Raw genomic sequence first — 13,907 nt, 5'->3', positions numbered from 1 at the left:
AGATTTTCGTCATTTGGCTTGATCCGAGTCCCTCATTGGGGGAGTGTCATGTTGTGGTGGTGAGCACGATGCGACCCCCCACGGGCGATGGTAGGGTCATGCATGGACCGGGAATAATATCTAATCTTATCAATCGATCTTATAAGATGATCAGTGCCCCATGGATAATGCTGCTGACTGCACCCAATACTGAAGCTGTCGCCCCTCTTGCTCTCCTGATTGAGATAATCGTGATACTCTGTGCCTGAGGCACACTTAGAATCACAATGCACGAGCGACTTCTCACTGTCTTGCTAGCCGCCATTCCGCTGCTTGGTTTTCTTATTTTCAACAAGTTCAAGAACTATCCATTCAAGCCATTTGTGGGCTTCCCACAGCCAGGAAAACCCTCATGGAAGGTACGTGCTTTAAAATAAGCCTTTCTCCACAATCGACGAGTTGCTGCGTTAGATGCATCAAACACCCAAATTCTCGACGACTAGCTCTCTAGTTTTGTTTTCTTGCTCATGAAAACCTGGAATCTTACTAATGAGCTTCAGACCGGTCATTGGAAATGGCTTGAGGAGTCTGTTGGTGCGGGAGATCCGAGGCGATCGTTCGGTGCGTGATTACACTTCAATTTGATCGATGAAGCAGCAAGCATTCCAGATTCAATGGTCTCACCTATAGAGGTCATGGTTGTTGACACGAGAATTATCCTCAGATTTGGTGCTACTGGAACAGGTTGCGAAATATGGAAGCCCGCCGGTCTTCTTGGTCGACCTCCGTCCCAGAGAGCCTCCATTACTGTTCATTACGGACCACGATGTCGCGGACCAGATCACAAGAGCTACAAAGAAGTTCAGCACGAGCATTCCAAAGACGCCGAATATGAAGAACCTGAGCCCTTTGGTTGGAGAGCGCTCTCTTGTTAACTTGGACGTGAGTTAAAGGCCTTCGAATCGACAAATATAGTATCAAAATCACACGCGTTTTGCGGAGACTAATCGGTCAATACTAACTAGGGTGATGAATGGAAAGATCTGCGAAAGAGGATCATCCCTGGTTTTGCTCCACATCATCTACTGACCCTCCTACCGGCTATGGTCGAGAAGACCCAGTTTTTCTTGGACTACCTAGAAGGATACGCAAAATCTGGCGAGGAATTCAGTCTGGGTGACCACTGTACCAACTTAGCTTTCGATGTGATCGGAATCGTCACATTCGACCAGGACCTCAATGCTCAAATTCCTGGCAAGGAAAGCCCTGTGTTGACAGCATATCGGGAGTGTCAGCTTGCTTTCATCACCGCACGGCCGTCCAAGCTTCCCTTACCGAAATGGTGGGTCGGACGGCATATTCGAAGACTTTCAAACAAGCTGGACGACGTTCTCAAAGATGTGATTCGGCAAGGGTACAGTAGAGTGCTAGCTGGCGACGTGAACTCACGTAGTGTGATGGTATGTTTTCTTCACGTCCAGATTACCCCTAAAATTCTGATTACCAACCAACCAAATAAAAAATCCCATGGGATACCTACATGTCAGCCAAAATTGCTAACTACGAGATCCAACAGGCGCTGAGTCTCCAAGGCATTGACAAGCTCACTCCACAAATACTACAGCAAACCAGCGACACGATTCGTGGTTTCCTATTTGCTGGCCATGATACTACGAGTATTCTCATGCAATGGGCCTTCTATGAACTGTCCAGGCGACCTGCCTCTCAGAAGGCTCTGCGGGACGAACTTGACGAGGTGCTTGGCCCTGACCCCAGCCCAAGTGCTGTCAGCGATAAATTACTGGGGCCCGAAGCAGGGAAGCTTGTGGCTCGTCTGACGTGTAGGTTTTACGTTTTATTGCATTCGTTTTAAGTGTAGTCTGTATTCGCCACGCCAAGTCACAAAATCTATTCCAAACTTCAACCCTAGGTGACAAGACACTCAGAACTGACACTCAACGGCACAGACACCAATGCAGTTATCAAAGAAACCCTCCGCCTCTACCCGCCAGGCGGGACAGCAAGAGTCTCCCCCCAAGGCTCTGGAACCACTCTCGCCTTACCTGACGGCACCCAACTCCCCGTCGACGGCCTCACGCTGTCGCCTGTGGCCAAGATCATCCAGCGCGACCCCAAGATCTTTGGCGAGACCAAGGACGACTTCGTACCCGAACGATGGATTGGACCCGAGGCGGCCAGCATCCCGGAGAGCGCGTGGAGGCCATACGAGCGCGGGCCCAGGAGATGCACAGGGGCCGAGCTCGCCAACATGGAGGCGCTCGTCGTACTGGCCTGTGTTGCTAGGCAGTACGACTTCGTCAAGATCGGCCTGGGCGAGTTCGAGCTGGACGAGAAGGAGAAACCTATTTTGGATGACAAGGGGTATTATAAGACCAAGTCTACGCTTTTCACTGTAAGTTTTCGTGGAAGGTAAAACCCTCGTTTCTTACGTTTCGAGCTAAATGTTTATACTCAGACCTCTCACGTCACTGCCAAGCCTGTCGATAGTTGTAAGATGAAGGTAAAGCTGAGTGAGCGAGCCCAAGGGCGAACGTGAGAAAGACTTCGAGAGTATTCGCAAAAGTAGGTTGGATCAGGATGGCACACGACATTGAACACCGGCTATTTCGGAACGCGTGTGATGAGCTAGTTGTTGGAGAATTTGCTTCAAAAGTTATGACACCTCAAAGACTAAGAGCAATCCGACGATGATGCTTCCTTGGAACTGTTCTTTTATTAACGTCTACGAGAACACGTAAAGGAAATATACCCGCCATGGCCGGGGATAATGTGTTCCCGCCACCCTTCGAGTGCTTAAATCGCGGGTGAGACATTACGTGACAATTAGAATGTGAGGCTCGCGATACCCGATTCACTGAAAATAGGCTTGACGGAATCAGTTCGGACGGATTACGTGTCTAATCAACCTATCCTTGAGCACCCATCAATCCTCCCCGTACGTAAGCGGGGGCAGCAGAGCATTTTCACCCATCGAAAGCTGGTCCAAAAGCGCCATCTCTGTCACCGTCAGCATGGACCCGGGTTTCTCCTTGATCTTCTTCAGATATGCCTTGTCTGCATCGCTCAGTTCCGGCGGCGGGGGAAGCTTCAACGGAGGTAGATCATTTAGCGGGCCTGGTGACAAGGGCAAGTCCTTGTCTGACGGTGCAAACTCTGGATCGTTGTGAGCCTGGGTGCTGGCGAGATTCCAGACCTTGCCCGGCGCGGACGCGACCTCGGTATCCTTCTCAGCGTCTACTTCTTTCTTTTTAGAGAGGTATTGTGCAAACTCCGCCTCGTTAAAATCCTTGAAGTTGGCGCCGTGGGGGTCGCGGTCAAGCAACCATGGAAAACGATGTGCGTTGACACTGAGGAATGAGGGTATGTCGGGGTTGGACTCAATCCGGCTAAGTTCAGTCCGATCAAAGCTAGAAATTCATTATGGCATTATTAGTGAATCGTTTCTAATATTGTCTTTCGCAGAAACTTGTGAACTCACAGGTCAACGCCCCTCCTCATTCGGTCCACAATTCTACCGGCACCTTTCCACCGAGGACCATCATACCAGATTAGTCCTTGCTGACCTGCTTTGGATAGTATGTTCGTGATCGTTCCATAACAAAGCTGACAGGTCCAACCCCCGTTTCCGAAGACGTAGTCATCTTTGGATCTGTCCTTGCGTAGGTCATTTGGGAAAACAGTCTCTGGCCCCTGGTACAAGGTCGCCTGGGGATGTGACCACCACTCGGGGCTGGAGCCATCGGAGTCTTCCTTCGCTGCGTCCCTGTCTTTTATTTCATCCCGCGCATGCAGAGATCGCAGTGCCTTCTTCGGAGGGTTCTTCTCTTTTGCTGTGTCCTTGGGATTTTCGATCTTGAACCACTGGAAGCTGTACCAGTAATTCCTCGTCCGGATAGTTACCCTCTGGGGAATTTGGCAATATCTCAGAACCTCCATGGTGTCAGGACGCACAAGTTCCTCGACGTCCGACACCAACAGCACATCTCCTAATGCCGCCTTTTGAGAGCCCATCAGGAGCGGTACGACTTGTGAGTAAACAGCGTTGCGAGCCGCCGCTGGATGATCCTTACCGGGGGCGAAGTCGGACGAGGATTGAGAGAGGTTTCGACGTATGATTTTCTTGTGGTAGGGATAGAGGACGGTATCCCATATCTGGTCCAGAATATGCGGGGCGTCGATGTCCGAATCGTCAGGGGGGGACACAGAGCTGGGACCGGATAATTTTGAAAGATCGCGCTCCCACCATTGAGGCTCAGGGGCAACTTCCGGAGCGGGAGGCTTGATAGTTGGAGCCTCAAGTAAGACGAAGAAGTCCACGAACGGGGACATCTGTGCCAGGTGCAGTTCAAGCGCATCCAGTGAAGTTCCAGGGTCGATGAGCAGTAGGTCGTAAATCTTCCTTGGGGGCCCTTGTATTACTTGACCGTCTTCCTGTATGATTGTGGAGTTGTGAACCTCCAGATGGAAATGGGAGCAAAATTCCTCTGTCTGGTCCGACAGGGTCGCAAGATCCGATGAAGCAACTCCATGGCCCTTCTCTGGACGGGAGAGGTATGGCGGCCCAAACTTGATAGATGATGGCTTATAAGTCAGATGTTCGTCGTCTGCTCGATGGGGCAGGTTGAGGCCGATGGTCCAGCACAAGACGAGTGCCGCTGCTGCTGTGAACACCTTGCCATTGTGAGTGGTCGGTATATTGAGCGATATCATTGTGAGGGTTCGCAAGAGGGCCGACGATGTCTGCTACAAAAGAGTCGAACGAGGCGTTCTTCATCATGGCAAAGAACGCATGAGCATCGTCCCAGCCACGAAGGGAGGACGTTGGAGCTACCCCTTTCCAGCCACAATGACCCTCCCTTGGCTCGGGCCGCCTGGTCTCAGAGATGGCATTTTCCATGTGTAGATAGGGATTGAAGCCAGGGGAAAAAGCCGCTGACAGTATTCCGATAAACCATTTGACTCGCTTCTCGGTTCGAAATACAGTTTTGACGAGGGAGGGTCGACATAAAAGTTTTGGCAGATCGTAGAAGGAACCGGCCGTCGTCAATCTCGCGATCTGCTGCTTGCTCTCCTGAGCGGGACGAGCCATGACTCTAGCCATGGATCCCTGCCGGCGATCTACTTTGGCAATGGGCCAAGGCCCAGAAATGTCCCCACGAAAGCCTCATAAACCTTATTTTGACCGCAGGGAGGGACTGCGGCCCTTGAAGTGGGCTAAGTCGTGCACTTGAAGAGAGGGAAAACCCACTGGCGGCATCTCCAGTGGCAAGGAAAAGTAGAGCGTGTGACAAGCCAATGCAACAGACGTGCAGTAGTGTGCTTGGTTGAGGTGATACATGCTGAGCAGGGCAAACTGGACGTCACTCCCTTTGTAGTACCAACTTAAACAGTGTGGGACAGCTGTTGCTTTGGTGTTGGCGTCGAATATTTTCAGCCCAGCTGAAGCACAGTGCCTTCTGAGATTCACGTTAGACAGGCAGACTCTGGCTGGTGGTTCAACTGATTGATCATCCTAATTCAATGACGCTCTCTTAGTTTGGCTGATTTAAGAGCGATTCGACTCATCTACAGAAATTTCAGTAAACATTGCCTGGCTCTGGGACAGTTCTTCAGCTGGCACAGAGGGATAGATTACCGTTCTCTCGGAAAGTACGTCACCTACAACGAATCAGTCTGCCATGCAGCCTTTCACCATTGATAATTCCGCTGTCCCTGAAAATGTTGGGGCCCTGGAAGCACAAGGCAGAGACGTGTTTCTGGCCGACACAGCTCATTTGTCAAGTAGCAACAACAACTCGCCAGCTTGGGCAGTTGTTCCTTCCAAACGAGATTCCAGTCACCGCCGCCGCCGCCGCCACCAAAACAACAACAGCAGCGCCCTTTGCGCCGATCCTCATCATAACCTTGGACCATAGCCACCTTGGACCTCAATGTAACCACACTCAATGGGTGCTGTTGATGCTCATCTGTCACCGGCCCTCCTGTGGCCGACTTGACTGTTGCGATCCTATTCCTTGACCACTCACCCGCCAACATCACCATGCCTACTGGTGCCATCTTCAACTCAAGAATGTCCCTCCCAATAACGGAGAAGCAATGGACGACCGGAGGAACAGCTTATTCTGCACATCCAGCCTTCTACATCGCGTACGAACCCCTGTCACTTGCCTTGCTTATCATGCCCTGCAGCTAACATGCGTCTCACACACGCTGCAGGACCTATATTTTCTTTTCCAACCTGACCATTCTCTTTAACAAATGGTTGATTGATACTGCAGGGTTTCGTGAGTGTTTTCCCAGCCCTTCGTCTCCGTGTCAACGCCAGTGTAGCTAACATTCTAAATTCGCCCTAGCATACCGTCAGTATCCTCAGCACCATTCAGTGCCTTGCGCGTACGCGTCCGATGGCTAATGTCAGTGGTGGTGCAGCGATATTTCTGACATGCTGGCACATGACCTTCTCCGCCATCTCTACACAGATCCTGGCCCGGACCACACGAATGCTTGACGGCCGGAAAGATGTTGAGATGACGGGTCGCACATACATGCGTGCCATCATGCCTATCGGACTTCTTTACAGCGGCAGCCTTGTTTGCAGCAACCTGACCTACCTTTACCTCAGTGTGCCGTTCATCCAAATGCTCAAGGTTGGTCTGGGTTGCTTTCTTGGAATGCGCATCAACCATGATTCGCTGACGGCGTTGACCAACTCTAGTCGGTGTCCCCTGTCGCAGTCCTCTTCACCAGCTGGATCTGGGGAGTTGCCAGTCCATCTTGGTCGGTCCTTTTCAAAGTTCTCGTCATTGTCTTCGGCGTGGCGCTAGCGAGCTTTGGAGAGATCCATTTTCAATGGATGGGGTTCTGGTACCAGATCACTGGTATTGCATTTGAATCAGTCCGCCTGGTCATGACCCAGGTCTTGCTTTCTGGAGACGGCCAGAAGATGGACCCCTTGGTCAGCTTGTATTACTATGCTCCCGTTTGTGCCGTCATGAACTTCCTCTTGGTCTGGTACACCGAGATGGAGACTTTCAAGATGGATGATTTCGTCAGAGTCGGACCAGTCGTCTTGGTAATCAATGCTTCCGTGGCTTTTATGTTGAACATCGCCAGCCTCTTCCTGGTGAGTGTCTCCTATCCTACGAAATACGAAAAGAAGACCGGTACCTGACCTTTACCTAGATTGGGAAGACCAGCAGCCTGGTGATGACTTTGACCGGCATTTTCAAGTCTATCCTCCTTGTCGTCGCCGGTGTCTTAGTCTGGGGCACGCCAATCGGCGCACTTCAACTGCTCGGCTACATTGTGGCACTCTTCGGCTTCTGGTTCTACTCTGTGCCGCTTGAAACCATGCAAGAGTTTGTAGCAGAGACGAGGAAGGGGTTGGTGACTATTTCAGCATCGCCCTCGTAAAGTTTGGCCTTAGTGAGCACCGCACGCCATAACACGATGTTGTAATGGGTGGGTAATTGATTTGTTCAAACATGAGGCCAGCTCCTAATTATGTAGGAGGATACCAGGGCGAGTATCGAACAAGGGCATGGGAAGAAATTGTGCGAGATGATCAACAAGTGGTGTTCACCCATGTAATGCCATTTCACTCCTAGTCTATGCTTTACAACCCCATCAAATGGCTGGCATGGAGCTTATCTCCAAGAACACTTGGCGGTAATTCACCTCGATCATGGCGGCACTGAAATATCTCGTCGACTCCCAAGACAGCCCGCACTGGAGATCCCCAAAATGACTGTGAACGAAGCCCAAAAATGTTGACAGTGAGACGATCTGTGCCGTGAAAACAAATTTCTGGACGTCCTCAAAGCCTTGCAAGGTGCCAAAGGCCCAAGATCTTAAGCTATACAAGTAGTCAAGCATGCAAGGCACCACGACGTCAATGCTATCTCCTTTTCGTCTAGGACGGACAGAAGCAATCCGGCCTCGATCATCCATAATTATGGTACGAGCCTGTAATGACATGAGAATTTCCAAATTTTTCAATCAACAATAGTCACGTATTTGTTCTTCGCTCCATTCCCAGAACTTTCTAGCATGCCCATTACCACCATCAGCCTCTGTTTTCGTAGCATCTTGCAAATCCTTGCGGATTGGATAAATCCGACCCCAAGGAACAACTAAATCACAACACAATCAGTCTTCGCTATTTCCATGGAACACACGATGGGTCAAGTTTCGCTCACCCCACTTTCCATTCTCACCCATAGTGATGGCTGGCGACAACCCACAGAAGAGCTCAGTATAAGCCCCGTAGACGGGTGGGTACAAAACAGGACTGATAGCCGCCTTGAACAGCCACCCACTCTCACGGTAGAGGTCCGAGCGGAGATGGCCCGGGTTACAAGGAACACTGACGATGCCGTCGCCCCCATGGCGGCGCGCGAACTCGACGCCGTGGAGCCAGTTGCCGGCCTTGCTGACGCCGTACCGCTCCAGGGGCATCAGCGATGGCCAGTAGTCGAGGTAGTCCGTGGAGATGCCCCGGCCCTTCTCGCCGACGGCCTCGGTCCCCATTGACGACACCCACACCACGCGCACCGTCCCCGGCGGCTCGGCCTCGGCAGTCGACGCAAGGATGGGGGTGAGCAGCCGTGTGAGGAAGAACACGCCTAGGACGTTGACGCCCAGATGCAGCTCGTGGCCCTGCGCCGTCTTGGTCTGCCCGTTGCTGTCCCCCAGTGCCTGGACTGCGGCGTTGTTGAAGAGCACGTGGAGCTTGGTCTCCTTGGCTAAGAACTGCTCCGCGGCTGACTTAACCTTGTTGAAGTCTGCGAGGTCCAGGGGTAGGAAGACCAGGTTTCCTGTGGACCGCGGCCAGGCCTGTCTGATGTCGTCGATTGCACGGTTGGCCTTTTCTTCGGAGCGAGCTGCGATGTAGACCTTGGCGTTTTTGGAGTACAGTATCTGTGCTAGCTCCTTGCCCACTCCTGTGTTGGAGCCCGTGACGATGAAGACCTTTTTAGCGGTACTGAATCAGTGTTTCTATGCCATTTCGGCGTCTCTGAGACTGCCATTACGCACCTTGCCCTGAAGATTCGGCACATCTTTCTCGGTGAATGGCGGCTTGGGAGGCCACGTCTGTGTGAAGATGCTAGACCATGACGGCATGGGCGGGCGCGGAGGACGAGGCATGATAGCGTTCCTGAGTAACGGGCCTGACGAGGGTTACTGAACCCAAGTGCTGGAAGCCCCGGACGGCGAAGGACCAGCCATCGCAAGTTCAGTGCTGGGATTTGCAATGCCTCGCAGACAAGTCAGTGGTCGTGTTTGCAGGTCCGTATGCGGAAAATGGTGCCGAATTGTGTTCGGAGGGTTCTGTCACTGACATTGCATGTTCGGAGGTCTGATCGCTAGTGGGCTTCAATGAACCTTATTGATGCGGTGTGCGGGACCGACTCTTGGCTGGTGTGGTCGGACTATCGCCGGATTTTCACACCGCCGTACATTTCATTATGAGTTTTCCAGTGAATATTCTAGCCGAACTGCAATGCCTAGAGTGATTCAGCCAGTACGATAAGACGCGGTGCTATTATGTTCTCGAATTCCACGTAGTCATGTGAGCTATCCAACGAGATGTCTTCGAATCAAGAACCCACCCTAGAGCATGGTTCTTTCAAATGTTGATTGAATGATTTATCATTGATAGAGTTCACTCATTGATGGATGGTAGGGAGATCTTATGGGACAAGATATGCGCAGAAGAGCAGATTTTATAAGCACGATTCTGCACGAAGCGTATTGTTAGACGGCCAAGTTCTTTGCTCGATACCAGTACGCTTCGCTGTAGAGCATTCGACAGATTCCTCGACATTTGTCATCGTCTTGATCTCCATGGGATGGAAAACAGTTAAATATACGCCCCTGGAAGCTAGTTCTTATGCTCAAGTTACAATGTCAAAGTCAGCCAACGTGAGTCGACAGGTGTTTGACGTAGCTATACTGTAGCCTATAGTCTCAGAATTGGATCTCGCTGATTGAATTTCTGCCATCAGAAGTCGACCATGCTGCTAGTGGAGGGAGCACAATTAAGACCAGTATAATATGGGAGTGGAAGAGGAAACTACGATAATTCGCAATGATAAATCTGAAAGCCCGGACCGTATTTGGAACAAATCTCACATTTCCAGGCCTGAATCTCTCATATAACTCATTTGTGATTTGGGAAATGTGGATAGAAAGACCGTATTCAGGGCTTGCTTCACTTTTTCCCCCAATTTCCATAGGTGATTGAGCATAAAACGGGAGTTCCAAAGGGTTTCCCCTGCCCCTCCCTTTCACACCAAGGTCACGTCGAGCGCTTCACTGCAGTACCCACATGCACGGAACGTCATCTCTTTGTCAAGGACTCAACGATTCTTTGAGTGAAGTGGTTTTGAAAACCCGATGCAACTGCAATCCTTTGAAATATGGTTGATACATGCAATCTCACGTTTCAACACGACAAGATACCGGCAGATTCGGTTTCGATTGGCAATTTTATTTCCACGAATATTTGTGTGTCATGATGGTCGTTCTCTATACAGCTTCCTTGCTCGGGGCCCTACTCCTCACTGTCACAGAAGCCTATACTCCGGATCCCTTGCCAGAAAACGCCGGAAAGTTAATTTGCGGACTTTTCGCGACTGCCAGCTGGGAAGATGGTGAGTTTTCCAACCGGCGGGTGCAGTATACGAGGTCGCCTCTTTTTCCGTCGGCTGGTATCTAACTCAGTGTTCGCTTGCAGTTGAAACCGCCATCCTCACCGACTTACCACAGGCCAAAGGTGTCATCGGAAAGGCGGTTGCCCGAAAGTGCTCTCGCCAATGGTGTTTAAACACAAGTGCAGTCTATATCTGCAATGTAAGCTATGGTTCCTCTCTGCGTTGTGGCTTTTTCTGTGCACGTTGATACCTGCACCTTCCCTTCCACCTAAGAGCTATCAGTATGACACGACAATACTGATCTTCACATTTGACAGGATAGTGACGAAGATATCACGATGGACCGACCGACTCTGGGTAAATGGACGTCCCACATTCGTAAGTGTTTCTCAATCCGCGCCAGGCGCACACCCCCCAAACTATGGCGGTCAGCCATAGCAAGGTTCTGGCACATGAGCATCCTATGCGTGGTGAGATTAGCATGTGGAGAGACTGTTGTGATACACATGCCCTATGGTGGATAGCTGTCTAATTACAAGGCGTTCTAGTCACGACGTGCTGTGGAGGCGATTTTCACAATGGCGTTGCGGGTCAGCTGTTTTCAAAGGATGAGACATTCAACGTAATCATTTCTTATGGAAATTGTAACCATTCAAGCGACCAAGACCGACCGAGTGATTTTGGTTGGAGCAACAATGGTCCATGTGGACACGGCTGGAAAAGAGATTGATTGACGGGTGAGGCAAATGAGCTCATTGGAGAAAGTTAAGACTAGGTTGGACATCATTAAGGACACGAGATGAGAGACACTGATATGAATTGGGCCGATTCGAGGTTCTAAAAACAACATGTACTATCTATGTGGAGATACTTCAAAGCATTCCGGCAGAACACAATTGATAATGTAAAGTTCGCTAGTGTGTGTGAAAACTCAGCATAGTTTTAGACTCAATCTATTGACGAGGTGTCCCGCTGAAGAGCGTTCGCTCAACTGCAATGCACAAGGCTGTCAGTATCGTCACCTGGCTTAAAGGATTCGCGTCAACTCCTAGACCGCCCTCGATACAGCACAACAGACACCCTGGCAATTCAGATTTCCTGGTGAATCCTTTCAAATGTCAAATCGCATGCTGCTTCAGCCTTAGATGGACATAAAGTCCACCCTTCTCCCACATCAGGTAAGACTTTTGTCTATGTAACCAGTCTCGACTGTCTGCAGTCAGCTCGATATCAAAATTCCACAGCAAGCGAGCTATGATGTAATGCATTTCGGCTCTCGCAAGACTACATTTATCGTTAGTGAATTGGGGAAAAAACACCACTCATACATGGATGGGCTCTCACTTCATGCCCAAACAGTTTCTAGGACCATAGGAGAATGGCTGGAAAGCGTCTCTGCGATCATTTGCGAATTCTGGGCCCTTTTCGTCGCTCAACCACCGTTCCGGGATGAACTCGTCAGCGCGCTTGAAATTGCACTCGCTGCGATATATGACCCTGCTAGGAATTCCCACGATAGTCTAGAGTCATGGTTTGTCTTAGTCTCGCTGGATCAAAGGAAAGATAACTCTGGCGAATTCACCTTGCCTGGAATCCACTCCCCCAATATCCAGTTGCCCTCGGGCGGAGTCTGACGCCACAGAGCGTTTGGCCCCGGCGGATGATACCGAAATGCCTCATCTATAACGGCAGCCAGGTATTGGAGCTTCATTGAGCTCTGCATATCAATTTCCGACTCCCTGGAGAAAGTGGCCCGTAGCTCCTGGTCGGCCTTGGCTTTCACGTCCGGGTGCGTCCCCAGCATATACGTCACCGCCGACAAAGCACTCGCTGTGGTTTCTGCGCCAGCCAAAGTCAATGTGAGAGCATTGCTGTACAATTCCTCGCGGGACATGGACTGCGATGTTATTGACCAGGTTAGCTACGAGTGCAAATAGGTGGAATGGAAGTGTGGTTACGTACAAGTCCCTGTCTTTCTGCAAGCATAACCTGTACTAAATCTGGTCTGGGATTTTCGAGTGCTAGTCGCCTGTCTACCTTGTCCCGGAGAGTTTTCTTCGAACGCACGTATTCTCGCACCATTCTTACGGTTGCTATGACTGGTGAATAAAAGAAAAAGAAGGGAATTCGCATGCAAAGAAGGAGGATGTAGGTCAGTTTGATGTTGCTTATGACGAAGTCGACCCATGGGTGCATCATGGATTGTTCTAAGCATCCAAAAGGCTCTCCATCTATGAGGACTTGTATTAGAAGGCATTTCAAACAAAGAAGATTGCCTCAGAGTAACAGCAAGAGGAATGGAGGCCATCAAACAGCCTCAGTGGGAGAAAGTTCGAATCGATCGAGACGTGAAGTCAAAGGATGAGGGCAGTCTTCGAAATGCTTACAGGCCAGGTTTCCCGTAATATCGAAAAGAGTATAGAGATACCATTTCCATACGTCCACGGAAGCATCTCCTGCTCTTGCCTTAAGACGTTCGAAAAGCAGGTCAACAAATCCCATAATGGCAGGCTCCTGGTCGAGCATCGCGCTCGTTGTAAAGCCGAAATCCAAGACCTTGCGGATACGTCCATGGTCGCCAAGCTCTGCTCCGAGGATATCATTGCTGTCTCTGCTCGCATACCAGTTCGGCTTCATGTTCTCTTTCCGCTTCCCAGCTTTGTAGCGACCGTAAACATCTTCCCATGCATCTGGAGAGGAGAAAGACAGCTCATCAGGAGCTACACGGACCACCGAACCGTACTTGTTGTGGAGATCCATCAGACTATTGTGGATTTCTCCGGCCAAGAACGAAAAGCCCCATGGTAGTGATGAGGCCGCCCAAAGCTTAGGTCCGGGATATTTTCGCAGCGGGTGAAAATACACATTGTATAATGGCCGTACCACGGCAAGTAGAATAACCAGCTGGAGTCTTGGTTAACTGATCGGATTCAATTCATCCGCTGACTCGAGTTCGTGGCCGACTTACGAGGCCTGATCCGTAAAGCAGCACTGACTGCCAGGAGACAGAGGTTGTGACCTGGAACAGCATCTTCACGAGAATAAGGTGCGGATTTTGTAAAATTGGTTAGCACATCTCCTTCAAGTCGTGGTCAGAAAGAAAGCAAGTAGATGCCCGGATGTCAAAAGGGTTCATAGATGGGAGACGAGTTACGACTGCTCCAATAGTGCACTGACTAAAACGCAAGGAACTCATGACTCTGTAGATTGTATCCTCCGAATACTTGAATGACTACCTGAAAGTTGGGCAAC

General features: G+C 50.4%; 5 protein-coding genes across 5 annotated transcripts; 2 read left to right on the top strand and 3 right to left on the bottom strand.

The window, feature by feature from the left end:
• Positions 1-266: 266 nt before the first annotated feature.
• J7T55_001950 (cytochrome P450 52A11) lies at positions 267-2,536 on the top strand (the record flags this gene model as incomplete). Its single annotated transcript, XM_053142865.1, has 7 exons — positions 267-398; positions 540-600; positions 704-921; positions 1,005-1,439; positions 1,556-1,820; positions 1,947-2,392; positions 2,456-2,536. 7 exons carry the CDS (start codon positions 267-269, stop codon positions 2,534-2,536), a joined length of 1,638 nt encoding a protein of 545 aa, XP_052994402.1.
• A 387-nt stretch (positions 2,537-2,923) lies between these two features.
• J7T55_001949 (glycosyltransferase family 17) lies at positions 2,924-4,710 on the bottom strand (the record flags this gene model as incomplete). Its single annotated transcript, XM_053142864.1, has 2 exons — positions 2,924-3,407; positions 3,479-4,710. The coding sequence occupies 2 exons, from the start codon at positions 4,708-4,710 to the stop codon at positions 2,924-2,926; spliced, it is 1,716 nt and encodes a 571-aa protein (XP_052994401.1).
• Positions 4,711-6,040: 1,330 nt separating this feature from the next.
• J7T55_001948 (triose-phosphate transporter) lies at positions 6,041-7,413 on the top strand (the record flags this gene model as incomplete). The annotated part of the gene is made up of 6 exons (XM_053142863.1): positions 6,041-6,147; positions 6,217-6,284; positions 6,354-6,359; positions 6,430-6,647; positions 6,716-7,123; positions 7,183-7,413. 6 exons carry the CDS (start codon positions 6,041-6,043, stop codon positions 7,411-7,413), a joined length of 1,038 nt encoding a protein of 345 aa, XP_052994400.1.
• Positions 7,414-8,148: 735 nt separating this feature from the next.
• J7T55_001947 (short-chain dehydrogenase) lies at positions 8,149-9,147 on the bottom strand (the record flags this gene model as incomplete). Its single annotated transcript, XM_053142862.1, has 2 exons — positions 8,149-8,970; positions 9,037-9,147. 2 exons carry the CDS (start codon positions 9,145-9,147, stop codon positions 8,149-8,151), a joined length of 933 nt encoding a protein of 310 aa, XP_052994399.1.
• Positions 9,148-11,773: 2,626 nt separating this feature from the next.
• On the bottom strand, positions 11,774-13,686 carry J7T55_001946 (Cytochrome P450 monooxygenase hmp1; the record flags this gene model as incomplete). Its single annotated transcript, XM_053142861.1, has 6 exons — positions 11,774-11,939; positions 12,000-12,175; positions 12,238-12,552; positions 12,744-12,886; positions 13,043-13,559; positions 13,624-13,686. 6 exons carry the CDS (start codon positions 13,684-13,686, stop codon positions 11,774-11,776), a joined length of 1,380 nt encoding a protein of 459 aa, XP_052994398.1.
• Positions 13,687-13,907: the final 221 nt, after the last annotated feature.

The sequence above is a fragment of the Diaporthe amygdali genome (genome assembly GCF_026229845.1).
Source record: "Diaporthe amygdali strain CAA958 chromosome Unknown NODE_12_length_1037015_cov_66_201586, whole genome shotgun sequence".
Taxonomy (NCBI): domain Eukaryota; kingdom Fungi; phylum Ascomycota; class Sordariomycetes; order Diaporthales; family Diaporthaceae; genus Diaporthe; species Diaporthe amygdali.
Note: the sequence above shows the minus strand (reverse complement) of the source record. Positions and strands in the feature narration are given on the sequence as shown.